Here is a 24,813-nt window from a genome sequence, read left to right on the forward strand (position 1 = left end):
TGGCTCAGTCAGTTAAGTATCTGACTCTTGATTTTGGCTCAGGTCATGATCTCATGGTTGTGGATTGAGCCCCACATCAGGTTCTGTGCTGAGCATGGAACCTGCTTGGGATATTCTGTCTCTCTCTCTCTCCCTCTCTTTCTCTCTCAAAATTAATACAAACTTTTAAAAATTAAAAAGTTATGATTCTCGGAGAGAATTAAAATTATTCCAGAAGAGAAGGTTCTACCATGATTTCACGACTGTTCACATAGTTGGTTTAAGGTGACAGCCTCAACAGGAAATGCAGGAGAAGAACCAGAGACCAGATAGGGAGAGTGCTTTGGTGTCAGTGAGTTCCTAAGGCAAGGAATCCTAAAGACTGGAGGGACAGACAGTCATTTTGTTTTGTTTTGGTGATTCATTTACGGTTGGGAAAGTCAGGCCTGGCCGGAGGGCCTGGCGGAGGTTCATCTGTCCTTAACAATGCTGAGGCACACCCTCCCTCTCTCCTTTAGTGCTCTGGCAAGGCACCCAGAAACTTCTCCCGGATTTTCAGTGTTTTGGCACATGTTAAAACTTCGGACTCTTGTAGATGCTATTCTTTGCTTAAATTGGAGTATAATTTAGGGTGTGGTGCAAGGTGGGTGGGGAGTCTCGGGGAAGTAGAGGTTATCCCTGCCTCTGGGTACCCACAGGCCATGCCCCTCTCATTTCACTCAGGGGTTTACAGAGCAGTTTTGTTTTCTCTGACTTCCTATGTACTTACAGAAGAAAAACAAAAGCAACCAGAACTGGGGTTGGGGTGGGGCCACAGAGACAAAACAGCAGTGAGAGAGCAGTGCAGAGCCACCCACTCAGACACAGTGGGCCTCGGTCCTAAATGCCCTCCAGCGCCACTGTGCTCCCAGACTGAATGAAGCTCCTTTTTCATTCAGAACTTGTCTTCCCCACGGAAGCTCACAAACTGAGAGTCCTTGTAACTTTCCAGTGATGGGGGCAGAGGATGGGCCGTGAGAACCAGAAATAAAGCATATACAATCCTATGGATCCTCTCTAGGAAGACCTGCAAAACTGCAGAAAATACATCCCACCTTATCCTACATCTAAAAGTGATCTTGCGTTCTGATTATTAGCGTCATGAGTAATAATCACAGTCTGGTCATAACTCTTGTCAAAAGGTCTGGGGGGAACGCTCTCCCCAACCCTACTAGCTCTGCCATTTTGTAACCAGTGTCCTCAGAGAGACAGTAGAACCACATCAAGCCGTCCTCTGTGCATTACTGTTGAGACCCTGAAAGTCTGGGAAATGGGATTTCTTTTTTTTTTTTTTTTTTGGTGCAACATTGTTTTATGAAATATGCTTGGTTTTCTCTGCCAGGCCTTCACCACCTTCCTGTGTCTGTACGGCATGGTTTGGTACGCAGAGCACTATGGTCACCGAGAAAAGGTATGGAAGGAAGGGCAGAGATGGTCTCTGTAAAATAATCACATCCTGCTTGGAGCTTTAGCAGGGAAGCACATTCCTGTGAGAATGTGGTGTAGCCAACTGTGTGAGCACGCAGGTTCAGTCCTGCCGCTGTAGAAACGTAACCGGTTCAGGACCCGTTCCCTATCGGTTGCTGTCCTTGCTTGTGAGTGCCCTGTTCAGTAGGTCAGTGTTTTTATCCTCCCTTTTATAAGGGGGCTTAAAACCTAATTATGCCTCTGCTTAAAAATAAAATTGCGGGGAGAGCCCGGGACTGGGTTTTGAAAGGCTGGGTTTTATTCCCGGCTCTTGTACTTTGCGCAGGCCTCTTTGTGACCCAACCTGGGGCTCTCCCCCATTGTAAATGGCCCGCCCTGCCCACCGTGTAGTGGATACAAGGATTAAAGCAGAAAATGGATGTGAGTGAGCTTAAAATGCTATAGCAGTCTTGCAAAGTATAATATCTTTTTAAGTAAAATAATAGCTTTCATACTCGATTCATACTTAATTCATATTAAGTCTGAGGAACTAAAGGTTCTTTCTAGACAATTGATTCTGTATCACCTGGAAGACAGTCCTGGCTTTATAGCCAAGGAACCTACGAATGGGGAGGTTCTGTCACTTGCTGGTGGTATAGGGGCGGAGTGACCTCCCTTGCTTGTCCTGCAGCCCCAGGGAGTCCTTGAAACTCCATCACTAAGTCTGCTTCTCTCTCTAGACATACTCCGAGTGTGAAGATGGCACCTACAGTCCAGATATCTCCTGGTCTCATGGGAAAGGTACAAAAGGTATTTCTTCCTCACTGCTTAAAACTTGACTGGGTTCTTGGGCGCCTGGGTGGCTCAGTCAGTTGAGTGTCTGACTTCGGCTCAGGTCATATACTTGCGGTTCATGGATTCGAGCCCCACATCGGGCCCTGTGCTGACAGCTCAGAGCCTGGAGCCTGCTTCAGTCTCTCTGCCCCTCCCCTGCTATCTCTTTTCTCTCTCTCTCTCTCTCTCTCTCTCTCTCTCTCACTCAAAAACAAACAAACACTAAACAAACAACTTTCCTGGGTTTTCTTCCTCCCAAGGCCCAGTGAGCAGATTTGGAATCAAGATTTATCCTCAGAATGGTGATAAGTGTATGCCCTGAAGGGTCTCATGTTTACTTATCCCATGTCGTCTGTTACTTATTAATGAAAACTGCAAAGTGCTGTCAGGATCTGCCCAAGAAACTTGCTTCTAAAGAAGAGGCACCATGTGGTTCTGCCTCTTCTGACACAGGAAAACATAACGAGGCGAGGCCCGTACCGTCCCAAGCACCCTATTGGGAATGTTCTTCCTCTTGGCTTTCATCCTGAGTGAAAAGGGTTAGGAAGAATTGTGCACTGGGAGGAGGAGCTTTCAGAAGAGGTGGGTTGATTTCATCGTATTTATTCAGGAGGCAGGCCAGAATAAAATTCTGGTAGTATAGCCGGGGATCTCCCGTTGGCCTCGCCAAGGAGCCTTTTGGAAAGATTTGGGGCTACCTGGGTATTTTAAAGAATTAAGGCTTATGGAATGATACCAAAGAGGCTCCACTGGCCAGTAATCTCTGGGCAATGCTCGTGAGCCCATTGGAAGGCTGCCTGAGGGGAGAGAGTTATGAACACTGGAGATGGTGAAATTTAGCTCACAGAATTGCCCGGAGAAACCGTGGGCCCAGGGAGAGAAAAGCACTACTGTTGCGGTTGCTTTCCTGAGTTCTTTTGGGGTTGAGCTTTTTAGAGCTCTTTCTGGGGAAAATGCTAGCATGCTCTCTGCTGAGTTGCCAGTCACCCTTTTTGAGACTCTTGAATCAAGGAGTCGATAGGCGCCCTATGTTGGAACGCTGATAGAAGTGGACGGAGGGGTTCCCTGGGGTTCCGCCCTTCAGAACCATCCCCTCACAGATCTGTTCTTGGCACTTGCAGGCCCTTCTCCATTGAAAAGACTACACGAAGCAAGCAGTGGTAGAGATCTAAATGAAAGGTAGACAAAGAGTAAACTAAAAAAGAGAATCTTCAGAGCAGTAAAAGAATCTCTTGGACAAAGCCAAAAGGCCTTTGCAATGAAGACAAATTCTGAGAAGTTTTTTCTTTGTTTGTTTGTTTGTTTGAATGGCCGTCTTGGGTGGAGATTTCCTCTGGGGCTGGTTCTGAGCCCTGAAGCAGAGAACTCTCTGGCTTGACTGCTGGGCCAGAGGTTGGCCACACGCTCAGTCTTTAGGCACAGCCAGTTCAATGCCAGGAAGTTTTGCTCACCTCCCAGGCCTTCCTTACACATGGTTACCTAGAAGGCCCACCCTCTCCCTGCTCCCCCACTTCTACCCTCCACCTTGCCTGATGCCTCCTGGTGGCTCAGCGTCCGGTTGACAGGGAAGTTTTTCTCTGAGGTCGCAAACAAATAATGGTGTGACAAATACTGCCAACTGTGAGTTGGTTTCATTTTTACGGTCACTTCTTGACCCCATTGCCATGAACATAATCCGCCTTACACAGTGAGAGTGTAAACACTCTTCGGGATGCCCTTGCTCCCCATGCCCCCAGCTCTGTGGGGCCATCCCCTTGCATACACAGGCTCGGCTGCTGCACTAGCTCCGGGCTGGGGTTTCAGGGCCTTGCCTTCATGGATTCATGAGGCCACTAGGTGGAGCGCATGTATCAGAAGAGGGCGGCCTGAGCGGGCCGAGCTGCCCATCTGAGGAGCGAGCCCGCAAACCCCACGCTCAGGGTGACAGCGTGTTCTCATTCCTTTGGCCAGGTTCTGAAGACAGCCCACCCAAGCATCCGGGCAACAACGAAAGCCACTCTTCCAGAAGAAGGAATCGACATTCCAAGTCAAAAGTCACCAACGGAGTTGGAAAGAAATGAAGGAGCCTGGTTAATCGCAGACGTCCCAGAGAGTGCCTAGAACTGAGAGGGAGACAGAAAGGCTTGGACCTCCCTGTCGGGAGGGCAAACATGCGGTGCCATTGGGACGAGGAGAGGGGACTTGGGGGTCATTATTTGAGAGCGCGTGAGTCTTGTTTCCCACAGACCCAGCCACGTGAGGCAGGTCAGTGCCTGGGATCCTTCACCAGCTTGGGGTCTCCTCCAACTTCAGCATTTGGCGTGCGGTCACTGGTAGCTGTACGGAGCATCTGCAGGAAGGGCGGCCTCTCACTCACAGCTGCCCGGAGCAGCACCGCTTGCGTGTATTGTGGTTGCAGTTAGTTGAAACACCTTCATTCAGACAGGGCATTAACGGTACGTTAACACTGGTGACCAGTTTTTATTTTTATAAATCTGCCTTTCCCATTTGACTGATTGGTTTAAGTTCAGGCCACTCTTCTGTCTTTTATTGTTGGTATCTTATTTGTTGTTAAGTTAGGATGCTTAAAAGCCTTCAGAAGCCACTGCTGAAATTGAGTTGGGGGAAAGCTCTTCTCTCTCCTAAAGAAGAAAATGGGGAGAGCATTTGTGTTACTGTCTGGCAAACTCATCCCCCTTTTAGGACCTGAAACCACACAGTGGTGTAAACCAGTCTGAGGAAAGACTGGCTACCTACATAGGATCCTGGGCTTCAGATCAGAACCTTTTTTGTTTGTTCTGAATGTCATTTGTCCAGAGTTATCCACAGTGCACAGAAGTGAGCCTGCTTGAGAGGCGGTGCACATCGCAGCTTCTCTCCCAGCCAGGTGCCTTTTACATTTTATTTGTTTTCCTTCCATGGTGTGTTGCTGACCTTGTCTTTTAGTCCCATGTGAGGTGCTGGTGAGTATTACCTTTCATCTGTGTGCCATGCTCTAGAACATTTACCCTGGTAGTTCACCACCTCTGATGGATCCCTGTTTTAAATAAAATAATACACGTTAAAGCCCATCAAAGATTAGTCTCTAAAAATGCTCGTTTCTTTGCATCCTATTGGTATTTTTCACCACTTGTAAGCAATTGCTGTGTTTTTCAAGTGACTTTAAGGATAATATGAATGTGTATGTGTGTTTATATAGTGAAAAGAGAAAAGAAGAAAAATATGTATTGTAGAGGACTTACAGATACATGTTACATTTCCTGAGCTCCCAAAGTAATCAATGGGAAATGAACAAGATAGTCATTGTGTTTTCACATGGTAATGGTTACATCAACCAAGTTGGATTTTTCTCTCTACCAAGTGATCAGCGCGCAGCCGATTGGCTTATAGATCTAAACTTGCCCAAGGAAATCCTTCTGTTCCTCATTTACAGAGCAGAGTTTTTCATGTCTTCTCCCCCTTTAAGGAAATCTTTCACCACAGAAGTGTCATGTTTTCCTTTTTCTGCAAAGGAATTCTGGGGTGAAGGGGTTAAATGAATCATGCAAAGCCGGGGTCACATCCTGTGCTCTGGGCCTCTGGTGATCACTTGGTCGAGAGCCTCACACAGACTTGCCGTGGCAGCCAGGCGTCTTGCCAGTGGAGGAGTGCCTGTATTCGTTCAGCTGGCACGGTGGCCGGGGTGGGGGGCTGGCCATGAGGGGCCGTGGCTGTGCGCCTTCACGTGCGGTCCAAACTGCAGCCCCGTCCTTCCCAGCAAGGACTGAGAGAGCCGAGGTCCCCTTTCATAAACCCACTCACGCTTCCGTAGCCCATCTAAGGGCCTTTTTAAAATATCGGTACACCATAAACTCTCTTTGCAAGTAGGCGGGTTCATCTTGTTTCCTCATGCATTCTGCTTTCCTGAGCACTGAGCTCCTGAGTACACCATAATATCATATACATGGTCCGCCTCAACTCTCCTTCCTGTACCTGGCCCACGTCACTGAGCGTTTCCAAGTTTGTTATCTGGGAGAGCCTGGTCTGGCACTTGAACGCTCCTCTAACTCCTCGTCGGGTCAGGCTGATGCAATGTGTTTCCTTTCTCCGAGGCTGGCACAGAGGGAGGTACCTGTTTAGCACCCGGTGGCTGACTTTCCTGTGGGATATTTGAAAAGCAAAGTGCACACGAGACCATTTTTCCTCTACGGCTTTGTGTGAAATCCCAACAAAGCCCTCCGATGCTGTCTGTGCCTGTTCTTTGAGTTTACACTTTCTCTTTTCCCTTTCAGTAAAAGTTCTGGGCACAGTAGGTACAAAACCAGTGCTTTCTGTGACCAGCCAGAACCTCGGCTGCCATTCCTCCTGGATACCATACTGCTGGGTTTGGCCTACTTTTTCACTCGTGTCTATGGAAATGGACCTCACGTTGATGGAAATAGATCAGAGGCATCATTTAATATCAGAAATGATTCTCTTGCAAATCATCTCACGTTGGCGATTTGCAAACTGCCCTCTTAAAAGCCACCATTGTTTTTGGACATAATGCTCAAAGAATGTCTTATGTGTTTTTCTCCATAAGTAGCATTGTACTGAGTATTAGCTACTTTTCCCTTTTTGTCATTCTTGGGCTTTCCATGGCCCTTCCCCACTTTTCTTGTGTCTGTTTTAACCATTTGTAAAAGACTTGGCCAAACTGCTCCCACAGCAATGCTAGGACATTTCATTGACCCGTTAAGCATTTTGATGATAAAAGACATCCCATAAATGCCAGCCTTATTTTCACTAGAACTTCTATAGTGGACTTGTGTATAAAGTACTCACCCAGGAGAAATAAAATAAAATTCTTTACCAAACACATCAGGTTCAGCCCTGTTGGTCTTCCCCATGAAGCTGCATCTCTAAGTGACATCTCTTTCTGTCAGAGCTCTCCCTTTGGATACTGGATTGTTTCATTCGTCTATAAGCGTGCACTTGGTCAGGCCCTTACAGGGGGGGAGGCTAAATGCAGGGTGGAATAGAACTACCTGTTACCCATTGAAAACCAGACTGAAGTGAGCACTTTAAACACAGGGGATTTGACTTACATGCTCTTTGAATTATGCTCAGCGACTCCTGCAGAATTCCTGGGCCCGCCACAGTGTTCACCAGGTTTCTTGTTGTTAGAGAAACTAGAAATCCCACAGGCAAGCTATTGTGATCCTCAATATATTCCCACTTACAGGATTGAAATCAAGATGTAAGGAGAGCCAAGACTTCTGTCCATCAGTGTTTCATCATAAAGGCATCTCTCCTTCATACATGTGTGTGCCTTTTGCAAGGGTTATATTTTGAGATTTGGTTCTTTGCAAGGGTCAGCATTAGTACCGGCTAAGACCAATGGGCTGTAGAGTCTCACTGCTAGCCCATAATTCGATTTTTACATTTCCCTTGATCACATTTTATTCTAAACCTGATGCATGGACTATCATAAGCGAAAGTCACAAAAATTTTTAATTGGAACTTTTTTTTTATCTTTGATGCAATAAATACTTAACGGCTTTTTTTTTTTTAACTTTTGCTATCTTCTGTGAGTTTAGAGGGATTATTTTATTAATGTCTACCAAAGAACGGGAAAAATAGTTGCACGTTGATTTTTTTGTTTTTTAGTTTGTTGGAATGCCGAATTGTAAAAATCTTCCTTGTCTCCTATGTTCACTAAAGAGTACCTTTAATCCATTTCAGAAATTCATCTGTGACTTTGTCTATCTTGACATTCCCTTTCTTGCAGCTTTTTTGGGTAGATTTTGAAGCTGCCTGCCCTATAAGAAAATATTTGTTGTTATAGTTTCACACTGGTAAGGATTTGTAACAGGTCCAAGTAGCTCCAAGGCCTCCCATGGCGAAGCTCGGTTTTTATTATACATCATGATACTCTGACTGAAGACAGCACACATGGCTGGCCAGAGGGGTGGGTGACAGGCAAGCTTCCTGCCTGCAGTGCTGGCAAAAGGGACTCCTGGTCCCCAGCCTTCCTGTCCTGTTGGAGCAAGGAGAAGCGTATTGGCAAATCCATTATAAACCCAGTGAGGACGAGAACATCATTCAGAAAAGAGAATTTGTCCAAGAGGTTTGCTTTCACAGCTGATGCAGCCAGCCACCAGCCTCCTTAGCCATTCTGGGCTCACACTTGAACCTCTTGTGCCCCGGGTATTAATTATTTTTTTCTTTGTTATTGGAAGGCTCTGGAAACATGCTCTGAGGGCCTGCAAGTTGTGGGTGCCGATAATGTCCCACAATGTCTTGAAGGTTTTCTTCCATCTGCCTGGCCTCCTGCCCCCCACTCCCCACGCAGTCTCCCCAGGGCCTCAGATACTGGTGTTTCTACACAGGCTGTGTTCCCGTTCTGGATGCTCAGAAAAGGTAACTAACTGTGGTTTTAAAAACCACAGGAAATAAGAACTGGTTGCCTTTAAAAGAAGAGTAGAAAAATCTGAGACTAAAGAACCAAAATCCTGCATTTTCATGTCTGAAGTATACATACAATAGCCTTAATTATGGTGTCAAATTGCAGGCAGGGTTTATGTAATAATCCATACTGGAAAATCTTGACTGTAAACCTTAACTATTCCCTCTTGTCTGACAAAGTGCTGCTTTGGCTCATTCTCGTCAGTCTGACTGCAGACGTCATGGACTGATTAGGTATTTTACGGGTGCAACCCAGAAAAGACTTAAGAAAGATCTCCAGCTTTCAAAATGTTTAGAATCCTATGCCTTCTCTTGGAGTGGACAAAATCCAGACCAGGAGCGGGGGCATGTGTTTAATGGGCCACTGCTAACCTATCTTCCAGACAGGCTTTCAGAGGACTTAGAACCTTGGAAAGACCTCTGGGTGGGGCTCCGGGGACCCCCTTGCTCCCATGATTCTTCCCAGGGCGACAGTAACACTCAGCTGGTTTTGCTAGTGAGCCAAGAACCAGGATGGCATTTTCAGTTCCAGGGGAAAAGGGTGTCCCTGAAACCACCCTTCCCCTGCTCCATGGGTCCAGCACTGTGTGTGTGTGTGCGTGCTTTTTGAATCCTGTGAGTTTGGTGGTGTGATCCCCATTTTCCGGGGTCATGAAGCTTAGGGAGGAGAAGTCCTTGACCCAAGAGCACATAGCCATTAGAGGCTGTCGTATCAACCAGAGCCTAATGCTCTTTCTTCCACTTGAGGCTCCTTGATTTGATTCTTGTACACAGCTCTTATGCCTCATTGCCAAACTAGAGCCTTCATGTACCCGCCCCAACCTTGCTTCCAGCCAGCATCAGTGGCCGACACGTGGACAGTGAGAAGCCTATTCCGATGGAGGCGCCCAGGCCTTTGTCTCCCCTCCTCCCCCTGGAAGGAGGCTTGGTGTGAGTCAGCTCTCAGGTGCTCACTTTGTGAGGGAAGGCCAAACCTCCAAGCCTCTCCCCAGACATTGGCTCCCCATGTGATTTTGGCTGGTCGTGTGCTGGATGGAACAATAACTAGTGTTTATGAGTGCATGGACTGTGGCCCCATCAGTCCTGTTTCTGTGGCTTCAAATGAGTCAAGCTGTCATTCCTTGAAGCAGGTCCCGTCTCCATTTGGGTACTTTTCCTGATGTTTTGACGCATTCTGCAAACTGTCAGAAGACAGTTCCTCAGCCTACGGCAGCTCCCTCTACCTTCAGGAATCTGATTTATGATCTGGTGAGGCCATAAACCTCTGCTCTTCACTTCTGAAAAACAGCGAAGTATGGGAAAGAATGTAAATTATAAATACTGAATTCCTATGGTCAGCAATAATGGAATGGCCTGGGTTGGGTTATTTTTTTTTTTAATATGGTATGCATATGGCTTTAATTTCTAAGGGGCTGGGTTCCCCACTCCCCCAACCACCACCGTATTTCCAGGGAGAACAGATAGCAGTAAAATATCTCGCTGAGATATGAATAAGAGATAACATTTTTCTGATGACTCACCAGCCAAATACTTTGGAAGCTACCCTTCACAGCATAGGGTAATAGGTGACTGTCACATAGCCACATTCTTCCCACTGACCTGGTGCCACTCCAGACGAACCCCCGGTGTTCTCACTTAGCAAGCCCCCTCCCACCCCAATTTTAACTCTCTAGGAGGAGGTTTTCCTGTGAGATTTGTGAAATTCTCTTCCCATCTTATCAGTCAAGGTTCTGTGCTCTAACCGGGAACAGACTTCTTTTTTTTTTTTAATTAATTAATTAATTAATTATATATATAATTTATTGTCAAATTGGTTTCCATACAACACCCAGTGCTCATCCCAACAGGTAACTTCTTAACTGCTGTCACGAGCAGTGAGGACAGCCACAAAGTCATAATGAAGACCACACAGTGGCAGTGGGTTTGAATTTTCATTCCAGGGGTGGGGTCACCTCCAGCTTAGATTTCACAAGCTGGGCAGAAGCAGCCCCCCCCCCCCCCCCCCCCCCGGCTCTGCTGAGGCAAGAAGGAACCACCTGGTCACCGTGTGAGTTTCTGTTGTGGGTCTCACACCGCAGAACACAACGCCTGGGATTGCTGTGCTGGCGTTCAGCACTTTTCCCCTTAAACCCGACCTCATCCCAGTTCACAAGGAGGGGCAAAAGCTGAAAAAACACCCAGAGCCGCAGAGCTCCCAAGCCATTGTTCTAACAGCCCAAAAGTCGATAGGATTGTGGTCTGTGTGCAGTCAGTAAGTGTGCTGACAGCAGAGCCGTGAGTGTGAGAATATGGCGCTTATAATCACAGTCATTTCCACCCACAGAAACACGTAACCTCACAAGCACCTGTTCACCCCCACACCGGCCCTTCATGTCTTCCTGTCATTTTCTTTGGACCACATCTGATTCACAAAATGCCAGGCTCAGCTCGAGTGTGGGACGAGCCAGACCACACATAGGGCATAGGACCTGGAGGAGAGGGCCAAGGTTCTCACAGACATCCACGCAGAAATGCACATTTTGGTCCCCAAGGTAACCTCCGCTGCAGGTCTCCCTATTGTGTCTCTCCCAGAAGTTTCTGTTCATGTACATCTGAGTGATTTCAGCAGAAAGTGAAGATAAACCCAGCAGTGGCGGGCAAAGAAAATGTCTGTTGGAAGGGTGGTTAATTTTACGTGTCAACCTGACTGGGCTGAGGGAGGCACCAGACAGCTAGTAAAACGTTCTTTCTGGGTGTGGCAGTGAGGGGGGTCTGTGGAAGAGATTAGCATTTGAATCAGTACACTGAGTAAAGCAGATGGCCCTCACTAACGTGGGTGGGCATCCTCCAATCCATTGAAGGCCTAAATAGAACAAAAAGGTGAAGGAAGGGTGAATTTGCTCTCCCTGCTTGAGCTGAGACATCCATCTTCTCGGACATTATTGCTCCTGGTTCTTGGGCTTTCAAACTCAGACCATGGCTTAGCCCCTCCCCCACACCACATGCATAATTCTCAGGCCTTTAGATTCAGACTGGGTTACACCATCCACCAGCTTTCCTGGTTCTCTAGCTTGTGGACAGCAGGTCATGGGACTCCTCGGCCTCCATACCCTCCTGAGCCAATTCGTATGTAGGACATTTATATACATATCTCCTATTGGTTCTGTTTCTCTGGAGAGCCTTTAATACAGTCAGCCTTGTGGTTAGACTGAGGTTTGTAAGTTAAACTTATGAAAGGAAATGAGAAAGTCGAAGTGGAGCCCGGTTCACCAGCCAGGTGCCGCCTTCCTTCAGGATCAGTCTTCCTTTGGGGCCTCAGTATCCATCGCTGCCTGGGACCAGCTAATCCATCCAGGAGATTCCCATAAGCACCACCCCAAAAGGGGAGAGTTAAGTTCTCAGCTCCTCTCGTGCCCTTTGGCCTCTTGGCAGCTCTGTTCTCTCCGCAAGCCTGGAACAGCTTGCTTGTGGTGCATACAGCAAGTGGGTGCCAGGTTACAAACTAAAAAGTTCTGTTTTGCAGTGTTATGGTTGTTCCCCTGTGAGGAGCTGGCTGGGTCTGTTTCATCGGACCTGACCGAGGAGCTCCTGCTCCTATGTAAGCTGTTTCCTTCCTGACGAGACCCACAGCCCTTCCGTTTTTCAGATGGTGACAGCAGTGTTCTTGAGGGTTCTTTACGGAGCCACAGGGGCTGGGCTGCCAGGGGCTGTGTCTGCTGGGCGTCTAGGGAAGATGTTCGTTCCATACCTTGTAAGGCCTGATTACTGCTTCAGTGAGAAAAGGGTCCCAAAGAAAAGGCGCTTCTTATTGGTGGTTCTCCCCAAACTGAAATAATTATCTTTCATCCTGCTAACTTTATCCTGCTGTGACCGGTTTGGTTCGGGGAATTATTTTTGCTTTTGAAGGCAAATGTTCTTTCCTCTCGCATCTGCTCACCACCAGCTTTCCAAACAGGCAATGACAGACCATCGAGTAAAATGTTATATCCCCTGGATAAAGCACTTATGTGTTTCCTCAAGAAAGCCATGTGCAACATCCCCCCCTTCCGAGCAAGTGTCTGTGTGAATCTGACTTCTCTCTGGGGTTAACTGAGCCAAAAATAAATCACTCCCTTGGCTGCAAGGAGAGGCTGACCTGCCATTCTGCAAGATTACAATCCGTAATCAGCCTACCGATCCCTTCTGCTGATTGAAGCCAGAAGACTGGGCTGTATTAAAAGATAGCTGAGGAAATGACACAGAATAGCACATTTTCACCTCTTTTCCAAAGCAAAGAGAGTTGCTCCCAGATGCTGTTTCTGCAGTCCAACTTCTGACTCGCAAACTGTTCAAGAAGGAGGTTGTGGATGGCAAAGAGCCCGCGTGACCTAACCTTCATGTTGTAACACGCACACATGCAGATGGTGGAAACCAGAAGACATTGGGAAGAAGGGGCTCAGGCTCAGCCTGTGGCTAAACCCCTACAGTTCACAGGTCAAAACATCAAGATGCCCTCACACCCACTGGGATGGCTGCTTTCCAAAACAACGAACAAAAGAGCAAGTGTTGGTGAGGATATGGAGAAATTGGAACCTTTGTGCCACGTTGGTGGGAATGTAAAATGGTGTCACTTATATGGAAAACAAGTATGGTGGTTCTTCAAAAAGTTAAAAATAGAGCTACCATATGATCCAGCAATTCTACTTCTGAGTATATGTCCAAAAGAATTCAAAGCAGAGTCTTGAAGAGAGATTTGCACACCCATGTTCACGACAGCCTTATTCCCAATAGCTGAAATGTGGAAACTACCCAAGTGTCTATTGATAGACGAATGGAGCAGGAAGGAAATTCTGCAGTATGCTGCAATATGGAAGAACCTTGAGGACATTATGCTGAGTGAAATATGCCAGTCAAGGAAGGACGAATTCTGTGAGATTCCACGGATATGAGGCTCTCAGAGTGGTCAGAATCACAAAGACGGAAAGTGTAATGGTGGTGGCCAGAGGCTGAGGGAAGGGTAGAAATGGACAGTTGTCATTTAATGGGTATACAGTTTCGGTTTTATGAGGTGAAAAGAGTCCTGGAAATGGATGGTGATGATGGTAGCACAACATTATGAGTATATTTAAAACCACTTAATGGTACTCTTAAAATGGTTAAAATGGCAAGTTTTTATGTGTATTTTACAATTACAAAAAAATTGGAAGAAAAAAAAGACACAAAGGCCCAGCGTAGTCAAGTAACTTGGCCCAGAGTCACACAGCTGGCTACCCCAGGGCTAAGCTTTTGGTTGCCCCCGGATCCATGCACCAGCGTTCCCGCCCACGCCCGCCACGTCCTCCCGCCCACGCCCGTCAGGACCTCCCGCCCACACCCACCACGTCGTCCCGCCCACGTCCGCCATGTCGTCCCGCCCTCGCCCACCAAGACCTCCCGCACACGCCTGCCGCAACCTCCTGCAAGTTACGGACGCCAATGAACTGTGTGTTGGTTAAACAGCCCCGGAGGGTGCATGTGTTTAAGGTATTTGTCCTTTCAACCAAATTTCTTTTTTCCTTCCCTATAACCGTGTATTTGTCATATTCAGAGCCTGCTCCAGCCTCAGAAGCCTTCTATCACTAACAAGTTCAGAATTTTAAAAGGCATATATAAAACCAGAGCGCTCGTAGCCCAACTTGCTTATAAAAGGACAAACCCGTGTAAAAGAGTAACATAAGTGGCCAAAGCCTGGGTTGATCTGAGCTATTTGGAAAGTGCTAAGGATAACTTTTTAAAAGGAGGTAGGGAGAGATTTTGAAAGTCACCTATAGGACAAGAAAGCAAAACAAAAGATTGGTGTCCCTTATTTGAAAAAAACAAGAAACAGTTCAATCTTATTATGTTTTATTGTTTGTTATTTCCGTGCTGCAGATCTTCTGTGATTTCTCTTTGCTCCTTACTATGGCTTGTTAAGTCAAGTTCTGGCCCCTCTGTGTTCCATCTCCCACTCTTCTCTGTGCTCCAGCCATTCTGGCCTGTTTTTATTGAATACTCACTAGCGTCTTTCCCATCACATCCTGCCCCCCACCCACCATCTCCCTTAAACTCATCCATATCCTTTCACTCTCAGTCAGAACATTGCTTTTGTAGAAAGACCCTCCTCGGGACCCATACTAGCTTACCACCCCCAGAGTACCATCCTTCTCCTCTTGTAACTCTTAGTTCCTGTACAACACCTGTCTTTCCTGCCAGATTATTAACTCTAAGACTGTTTTTGGCTTGTGGGCTCTCAGATACCCAACACCCAACACAGTAAGTACTTAGTAAACATTTGTTGGGTGAATGAATTCTTGAATGAATAGTTGATAGAGCAAAGGAAACAATACATGCATGACAAAGGAATATAGGAAGGGAGAGATGTGATTAGTCAGGAAAGACTTAAATGAAGTGAGAGATCATCCAGCTGGTTCTAGAAGGGATGAATATGAATTAGCAAAGAGGAGGCAGGAAGTCCATGGGGAGCAGTGGGAGAAGCAAGAAAGTCTGAGGCAGAGTCCAGTCCTCATGGACTCTGCCTTGACCATGAGTGAGTTATTTTGATTTCCTTTATATGTTCCCCATCAACAGTATGATTAAAGTATGATGTAACAGTATGATACAACCCAGAAAAAGGCAGAACATGCATTTCGTAGAAGAGAATTGGAATCCAAGATAGTACCTGCGTTAAAAATGTCAGCTCCAGGTAAATATTATATAAACATAGTGCTGAATTTTAGAGCTGTTGTTGGTTAAACCCTGAGACACAAAGTGTCATTAGAAGAGAGGAGGAAAGAGGTAGATTTTGAAAACTACAGATCAACAAGCTTGATATTAATTCACAGTAAAATTCTAGAACCAGTTACAAAAAGTGGTCTGTGACCATCCTTACAGAAGAAAGCATTAATCACTGAGCATTAGCAGAGGTTCACTAAGAACAAACCATGCAAAGCTAATGTGTCCTTTTTTCACAGGATTACCAGACTGGGAGATCAAATCTCAAATCTCAGAGTACAAATCCCATCTAAGCTAAAAAATAATTTTAAAATATTAAAAAAAAAAACCCATCTCAACTTTGAGAAATCCAGTATGCTATTATACCTCCTCCTAGAGAGTCACAGTGCATATAGCACATTAAAGGTTCTGAGAATTCCAGCATCAAAGAAACCTGTTTAATATTATTTAGCTGAGCAAATGTTCCACAGAACACCCTTGGAGAAAGGATGGATTGGGAAAATTTCAGCGAGGAGTTTTGCAGTCTTTTATTGTATAAACTGTGAAAGAAATGAAAAAATACGGGGTTAAAATAGCCCATTGGAATCACAACTGGATAGACAACTGTACTAAAAACATTGACTAGTCATTAGTAGCCACTCTGTGGGAGGTCTCTAATAGTATGTCTTGAGGCTTTGCCCTTGGTCCTGGCATGTTCAGCATTCTTACAGTGACTTGTCTCACAACATTGAAGACCAAACCTAATTTAAAAATTTTCAGGTGTCCTAAGGTGTGAGAAGCTAATATGCTATATAACACATTGAAATACTGTCTCAAACCAAGAGAGGAATCCAACAGAGTTCCATTAAAAATTTGTTCAAGGGGCGCCTGGGTGGCGCAGTCGGTTAAGCGTCCGACTTCAGCCAGGTCATGATCTCGCGGTCTGTGAGTTCAAGCCCCGCGTCAGGCTCTGGGCTGATGGCTCAGAGCCTGGAGCCTGTTTCCGATTCTGTGTCTCCCTCTCTCTCTGCCCCTCCCCCACTCATGCTCTGTCTCTCTCTGTCCCAAAAATAAACGTTGAAAAAAAAATTTTTGTTCGAATCAATAGTGAAAGTAAAGGATAGATTACCTCTGACTTTGAACTAGCTCATATGAAAAAGACATGGGGTTGTAGCTGTATCAGGCAAATGTGTGATAGGGCTACCATGCTTCTGACGTCAGTGAAGCCATCCTGGCAGGTAAAATGGCTTGCAAGGCAAGCACGGGAGGCAAAATGGTCTGGCCACTCTAGGAATGGTATTCCAGTCTTATGTTGCATTTTGAGAGTGACATTGACAAATTGGAGCATGTCTAAAGAATGGCCACCATCAGGAAAGTTCTGGAGAACATGTGCTGTAAGGAGGAAAGTGAAGAAACCAGGGACATTTAGGTGGTCTGTAGAAGAGATATTAAGGAACATGTTGATAACTGACTTTGGCGGGCAGTGTAGTCGAGTAGAAATAAAGTGAGTTTGTGCTCCAATCTCTGCTCTAGTACTTCTAGGCTGTGTGTTCTTGGACAGGTTTCCTAACATCTCTTATCTTCTAAAGCCCTTAGATAAGAAGTCATCATCCCTATTTAGTGGGGTTATTGTGATGTCCTGGAGCAGAATAGGTGGTCAAAATGAGCTTCTCTTTCCTTTCTCCATACAAAGGGCAGTCATAGCAATCAGAAAGGTGATTCATTTGATGTAGATCCACGGGGGAAACTGGGACCAGTAGGAGAATTCCTCTAAGGGAGGTACATTTGGCTGATGAAAAATAGGAACTTTGTAGTAACTAAAACCTGGAAAACAAAGGAACTGACTTAGTTGCCTTTAAGTTGACAGTGGAACTTCCGAAGATTGTTAGAAGAGATCCTTGCTTTGGTAAGAGGTGTGATTAGATGACTCCCAGATCTCTTCCAATTCTGAGATTCCATGATTCATAGATACAGCTAGACTGTATCGTTCTCTTCCATATGTGGTCAACTCATATATATTCAACCTCCACATTCATATATATTGAAGAGATACTTCAAATTGTTCTTGGCCATTTCCTATGTAAATGGGGGCTTTCTCTCCTATTTGGGTGCTCCGTTACAGCCTAGTTCAGGGATTTGTTCTCAATGGGCACTTAATAAATGTTCATGTGTTCAAATCTTGACTCTACATCTTGGCCATGTGACCTTTGGCAAATTGCTCTCTGGGCTTCCATTTCCCCATCTGTAAGATAGAGATAGCAATAACAGCTTTATGAGATAAAATGAATAGAATATTTTAAGTCCTTAGAAAAATAGTAAGTTTACAATCAATGTTAGATATTATTATCTTTGTAGTTGTTGTCAGTGAACTTAAATCTGTTTACTGCTTATGTATAAGTTTTCTGACTGCACAGTAAGAGTCTTAGGGATGAATTGGTTCTTCCTGTACCATCTCCCCAGTACCTAATATTTTGTCCTAAAGAGTGTTCTCGGTTATCATGCCCCAAAGCCTACTTAAGTCTATTATCCTGGTTCCCATAGCATTAACGATGGGGACAAAGACGTATCAACTGGAAAAAAAGCAAAAGTGGAAACACTGAAGTGGGGGCAATTTAGCCTTGGCCAGAAAATCGATGAGAAGGCCAGAGCTGGTCTGAAACATCGTCTTGGGGGAACGCCCGGCATGCAGTCAGTCCATGCTGGAGACTAAGCCTTAGCTGTGGCCCTGCCTTTTGTTGTTGTCCTCTGCAGAAGGGGGAGTGTTTGTGGGCATGTGCTGGGGGGCCCTGTGAGCATCTGCTGACAGAGTCTGTACCTTGGTTAGTGACTAGTCCAACGTGGGCCATGGCCTAGACCTAGAGATATTTGACCAGGAAGGGAGACAGGAAGGAAGGAGGAAGGAAGGGAAGGAGAATGAAGGAGAGATCCTTTTCTGAAAAGGATCGCAATTAAAAAAACATATAAAATTTACCATCCTGACCATTTTTAAATGTATAATTTTGTAATGTTAAGTATATTCACATTGCTGTGCAACAGGTCTCTAAAACTTTTTCATCTTGTAAAACTAAAACGTTCATTAAACAATTCTCCATTTACCCCTCCCTCCACCTCCTGGCAACCACCACTCTATTTTCTGTTTCTGTTAATTTAACTACTTTAGATACCTTGTGTAAATGGACCTATTATTTGTCTTTTTGTGACTGGCTTGTTTCAATTAGCATAATGTCCTCAAAGTTCATCCATGGAAGTCCATGTGACAGGACTTCCTTCCTTTTTAAGGGTGAATAATACTCCATTGAAGATATAGAGATAGATAGATGATAGAGAGATAGATAGACAGATCACATTTCATCTATCCATTCATCCATTGATCACTTGGGTGGCTGGCTTCCACCTCTTGGCTATTGTGAATAATGCCATGAGCATAGCTGTGCAAATACAGAAGTGCTTTTGGCGGGGGGGGGGGGCACATAGGTGGCTCAGTCGGTTAAGCATACGACTTAGGTTCAAGTCATGATCTTGCAGCTCCTGAGTTTGAGCCCTGCATTGGGCTCTGTGCTGACAGCTCAGAGTCTGGAGCCTTCTTCCAATTCTGTATCTCCCTCTCTCTGCCCCTCCCCTGCTTGCTTTTTGTGTGTGTGTCTCTCTGTCCCCAAAATAAATAAACATTAAAAAAAATAAACATTAAAAAAACATTAAAAAAAGAAATGCTTTTTAAAAAATGTTTATTTTTGAGAGAGAGAGAGAGAGCATAAGTGAGGAGGGGCAGAGAGAGAGCTGGACAGAGGATCTGAAGTGGGCTCTGCACTGAAAGCAGCAGCAAACCCGATGCAGGGCTTGAACTCACAAACTGTGAGATCATGATCTGAGCTAAAGTCAGATGCCCAACCAACTGAGCCCTCCAGGTGTCCCTAGAAATGCTTTTAAAGGAATAGAGAAGTTAAGTTTTTGGAAACGTGGGAGGGGAGATTTAGGGAAACAAATTTGTAGAGACAAAGAAAAAACTCAAAAAAGCAATCCATGCCCAAAATGGCAATTTTGAAAGAATACCAGTGAACAGTTGGCCAAGAAAAGTCATTAGTCATGGGTTATTGAGTTGTAAGGAACAGAACCCACTCATACTAGCTCAAGAGAAGTGCTTATCAGAACACAGGGGTGTCTCACGGCACCCAAAGTGGGGCGAGGGAAGGAATGGATCCAGAAACTTGAGTTTAAAACCAAGTTCCTCTCTTCATCTTATAGAACCTACAATTGTTCTTTCAATTGCAGACATTGCTGTTCTAGGCTTTGAGGATGCAACTGTAAATAAAACCGACTTTACCCTGGGGAAGGTGAGTAATAAGCAACTAAATAAACAAGAAATTCCAAATTCTGTAAATTGAATGAAGAGAAAAGCAAATTCTGTGAGAAAGAATATCAGGGAGGTGAAGGTGGCAGAGGGACCTAGCGGATCATTGATTGCTGCTCTGAGGAGGTACGCTGAGGCTTCAAGCACAAGGATGAGGAGGTGAAAGCCATATGCCAGGCAGAGGAGATGTTACGTTAAGGAAGTGAGAGAAAGCCATGAGCCTGGAGCAAGGTGGGCGAGGGATGGTATAGCAGATGGAAAGGAAAGGAGTGTAATGGCAGACACCAGATCATTCAGAGCCTTGTTGACTATGGAATGAATTTCTTTTCTAGTGGAATGGAAATCCATTGACAAGTTATAACCTGAGGAGTAACAATATCTGATTTATGTCTCTAGAAGATCTTTTTGGAAGTCAGGTGGAGAGTGGATTGAGAAGGGGAAAGGGCGAGAGAGGGAGCAGGAGTGGGAATGTCATAGACAGTGGCTTAGGCCTCCACCAGGGAGGTGGAGAGAAGGGGGAATAGTCAAGACATACTTGGGGGCACATCAGTGTTCCTAGCAGCTTTATTCATGATAGGCAAAAAGTGAAAACCGCACATGCTTATCAACAGATGAGTGGATAAACAAATTGTGGTATATCCATACAGTAGAATAGTATTCACCCATAAAAAGGAATGAAGGACTGATACATGGTCCATTGTGGATAAGCCTTTAAAAATTGTGCTAATCGAAACAAGCCAGTCACTCAAGCCTCATATATATATTTTTTTTTTATCTCATTCTTATGGAAGTCCAGAAGAGAGAAATCGTAAAGACAGAAGGTAGATTAGTGGTTGCCTAGGACAAAGGGGTGGGACTGGTGGGAGGGAAGATGACAGCTAAAGGGTAGGGGGATTTATTTTTGAGGTAATGAAAATCAAAATTGGCTGGGATGATGGTTGCCCATACTGGTGAATATACTGAAACCATTGGATGGTATACTTCAAATGGGTGAATTGTATGCTATGTGAATTATTTCTCAGTAACACTGTTGAAAAAAAGAGAGACCACACCTGGAGCAGGACTGACAGGACAAGCTGTTGGTTTGGAGGAGGAGTGTGTAGCCCGTCGTCTCTCTTCCCTCTCTGTGCTTCCGTTTCATTCCCCTTCTGCTCTGTGGCTGGGCTTTCTCTGTGCACAGGAGAAAAGAGGCTGTCCTAGGATCTACTCTACACTGCATCCAGCCCCCATGCTCTTGCTCGTACAATAGAAATCTCTGTAGTGGTACCTGGGTGGCTCAGTCTGTTAAGCATCTGACTCTTGATTTCAGCTCAGATCACGATCTCACTGTTCATGAGTTCAAGCCCCACATTGGGCTCTGCGCTGACAGCACAGAGCCTGCTGAGGATTCTCTCTCCCTCTTTTTCTCAACCCCCCTCCCCACTTACAATCTTACATGTGCTTTCTCTCTCTCAAAATAAATAAATAAACTTAAAAAAAAAAAAGAGAAGAAAAGAAAAGAAATCTCTGTAGACCAGTTTCAAGCCCCCTGGATGGAGACGTGTTTGCCTAACCAGGCCGCCCCTTAGTAGGTCTGTGTGGGATGAGCAGTCCCCATCCTCAGAGGTAATAGCAGTCTATTTGCGGAGTTTTCTAACAGAACCAACATATAATGAGCACCTTTCATGTGCCACATACAGTGTCAACTGCTCTCACATCCCTAATCCCGTATAATCCTTTATCGACACTGTATGAAAGCATGTGCTGACTCAAAGAAACTGTCTCAGTTGGGTTCAACTTGTGGTGTATGCATAATGTCACGTCAAGGCCACAACTGGTAAACTCTTCTACCCCAGGGTAGGAGGAGGCCTCCTTGAAATGGGATTACCAGCCACAGAGTGTGCTTTGTAGAGAATAGTGTTTTCAGTTCACCAAAACACAGGGCTCAGCGTTCCTTCTGGTTAGTCGCATTGGCCAACAGAGAGATGTTTCTAAAAAATGCTTTAAAACCAGTCTGATGGGGAGAGAAATCTGTTACAAAAACTATTTGGATCTTGAACATTAGCAATCTGTAAATTCTCTGTTTAAAAATCGTCCCTGGCCTTCCTGATCTGACATTGCTCTTTGGAAAGAATGATGGCAAATGCCCGAGGCTGAAGGTGCAGAGCGAGCCACGAGGAAAATCCATATTCTTTAACTTAATCAGTGTTTGTGGAGTAGGCAGAACCCAAATCCAAACCATATTTTCCAAAAAGATTTTCCCTGTTAATTCTTAAATCCATGTGTATTATATGAGAAATCTAATCCATATGTTTCTTACTCATTTACACTTAACTCATCAAAGCACTTCCTCTGAAGAGCTATTTGATGTCCAAGGAGACTTTAGAGACTTTTTTTTTCTTTTTAACAAGGCTTTGTTCTTGGAAATAAAGAAGCTGCTGAAATTGTTATATGCAAAGAGTAAATGAACTTGAACCCCAGAAAGGTTAAACTTTATTTCAAGGAGGTTCTATATTCAGAAGAAACCACTTTAGGAATGAGCTCTTTTCCTTTTAAATTCTTTTTAGGAGGGGCCTCCAGATGGGTGCTTGGATTTTCATGCCAAAACAATTTGCTCTTCAGCTGTTGTTGGTAGGCACCATTAGATAGATAAAGTCCATCTCATTAAGGCATTCCTAGGTGGTCTTCAACTTTTTAGTTAGAAGAAACCACACCTAATTTTGATCTCTTTCTGATAATTTGTGGCAAAATCTGCCCAATTCAAGATGCATCCTTCGAGATTCCCAAGATGTGTGTTAGAAAGAACAAAGCTCTGGGATAAAAGAGGTGCCATGAGACCATAGGGCAGGACCACCTCCCTTCCCCTTCGATCAGGATCATGCCCAAGCCATCTCAGAGAGTATGAACTCATAACCTCTCTCTTCTCCCACTCTGATATTTTTTCTTACTTTGCTAACACTTACCTTTATGCTTCATTCATGTCCAATTTTATTGTGCATCTCTTAGCATAGCTGTCCTGGGGCTGTGATGGAGGGAAAGAAGTAGAAGGCACTATCCCTACCCCTGAGAGGCTCATCATTTCACTAGGACACAAAGTAATCCAAGTGAGTTTATCAGGCGTGTGCTTGGTGGATATTCCAGGACTTCCAAGAAGGGAAGGACGGTCAAGGACAGACAGAACATAAAAAGCTTCCCAGGGCACATGGACCCTGGGGTCTGGGAATAACAGCCTGAGTATTGATCTGACTGTATCCAGATGAAGATGAAAGCACCCTGGGCTGGCATCATTTGGACACTCCTTCAAATTGATGTGCTAAAAATATTTGCTTGATATTTGCCAGAAGAGAAACTGAGGACTGAATGTGTAAGGCATGCAGGACTGAAGGTGGCAGGACTCACGGTCTCTATCACCTCTACAATTCCACTCTACCCAAACCCATCCACCCCACCCAGAAAACCCAAGCCAGGCAGTCAGCAACTGGCCTATTCGGTGACCATCAGTTGTGACTTTTCATGCCCGTAAGGAATCTTAGAGCCCATTGAAAGTGCTCTCCTTTTGTTCTAGTAAATACAGATTTCTTCACCTTGTAGCATTTCTAATGATGCTTTAGCACCCTTATGGTCTAAACCCTTAGGGACTATTCTTGGACAACTGCCTACTTGGGATGACGTGAAAAACGGGCAAATATTTGGCTCAGTGCATAGAGACAAGGAATAAAAATGAATAAGAGAAAATAAGGTCTAAGGAGCCAGCATTGTTTATTTTCTCCTATGTTCCAGCCTAGTGCTTGATGTCATACAAGCATGTTATTGTTTGTTCTCTATAACAGCACTACAAGGCAGGTGTTGTGATCCCATTTGACAGATGAAGAAGGAGACACATAGAGGCTAACACACTTGCCCATGGGCAGCTAATAAGTGAAGCTTGGATACAAACCCAATGTAGGGTTAGGATAGATTCGCGGCAGGGGAGAGGGGCGGTTGGGTGAAGATCAAAGTCAGCGCAATGAGGAGTCATTGAGAAACCCAGGGATAAAAGGAAATAGCAGTGAGCTAGAAACAGGGCATATTAGTGACTGCCACATTTGAGGGTCGGGAGTGGGTTTGGAGGGAGAGGAAAAGAAGTTTCTGGTCATGAGAAAACATTGGTAACATTGGTGACTGAGAAAACATTGGAACCTGGGTGTCAAGGGAGGGCATGGGTTTGAAGAGAAAGATGCTGAATCTGTTGTATTTGAGGTTCTGGAAGAACTTCAGTGTAGGTTTCTGGTCTGTGGAGAGCGGTCAGTGCTGGACCAGAGGACACTAATGGGACACCAGACAAGGAAACAGAGCAGCTCACTGAACACTGAACCTTTGGGACCACCATAATGTGTTTCTCATGATACAGTATCTCTGCTTCTCAGAGGAGACTCTGCTACCTCTGGTGTGGAACCCTGGGAAATGGAGGGCTTGCTTTTGGTTGTCCCAGTGATTGGATGCCCTTGGTCTTCAACAGACCTACAGGGTATACAGGGATACAAGATGTCCCATGATGCACGGGACAGCTCTGCCCAACGCAGAATCACTCTGGGATCCTCTGGATTTCTAAATATCCCATTGGACATTCACTTAGGTGAAAGCTCTATTTATAAGTCTCTGGGCCTAAAATCGAAATTTCTGTATATACATATATATCTTGCTCCACTTAAATTTATACTCTGTTTTGTAAGAATGTAATCATAACAATAAAAAATTGTACTTCAATTTGTTGGAATTTGACTGAGCTGTCACATTTCAGAAAATCATGTCTCTGATGGCAATGTCATTCCTAGAACTTGAATTATTACTCTTCATAAATAGCTCTCCCACTAATGATGATTCTGCGTATGTGCACAACTGTGATTACTTTGTCTTCAAGTACTCATGCCTAACCATCAGCTGAAATACATTTTCTCCTATGGATTCCTTTCCTTTCATTTATCCTTCATATTATAGTTAGGCCATTATATTGATTTTTTAAATTATGCATGTAGGTGAATTATATGTAACTTTCATTTCAGGAGAGTGAAGGAGGTGTTACAAGTCGATTGTTACAAGGGAGGGTTGAGACTAATGGAGTTGAGAACTACTGGTTCTAGACTAACACCATCCTA

At 44.9% G+C, this 24,813-nt stretch overlaps 1 protein-coding gene across 2 annotated transcripts in view; it reads left to right on the forward strand.

Moving 5' to 3' along the window:
* Positions 1 to 5,309, forward strand: part of PTDSS1 (phosphatidylserine synthase 1) — a 64,516-nt gene extending 59,207 nt beyond the window's left edge. Inside the window, exons 11-13 of one of the 2 annotated variants that reach the window (XM_047841886.1) lie at positions 1,361 to 1,429; positions 2,166 to 2,226; positions 4,210 to 5,309. In XM_047841886.1, coding sequence (XP_047697842.1) covers positions 1,361 to 1,429; positions 2,166 to 2,226; positions 4,210 to 4,319 — 240 coding nt within the window. In that variant the 3' untranslated portion in view covers positions 4,320 to 5,309. Of the gene's footprint in view, positions 1 to 1,360; positions 1,430 to 2,165; positions 2,236 to 4,209 lie in introns of both variants that reach the window. The other variant, XM_047841884.1, reaches the window with a different exon arrangement.
* Positions 5,310 to 24,813: the final 19,504 nt, after the last annotated feature.

Source organism: Prionailurus viverrinus, chromosome F2, assembly GCF_022837055.1.
Source record: "Prionailurus viverrinus isolate Anna chromosome F2, UM_Priviv_1.0, whole genome shotgun sequence".
Classification (NCBI taxonomy): domain Eukaryota; kingdom Metazoa; phylum Chordata; class Mammalia; order Carnivora; family Felidae; genus Prionailurus; species Prionailurus viverrinus.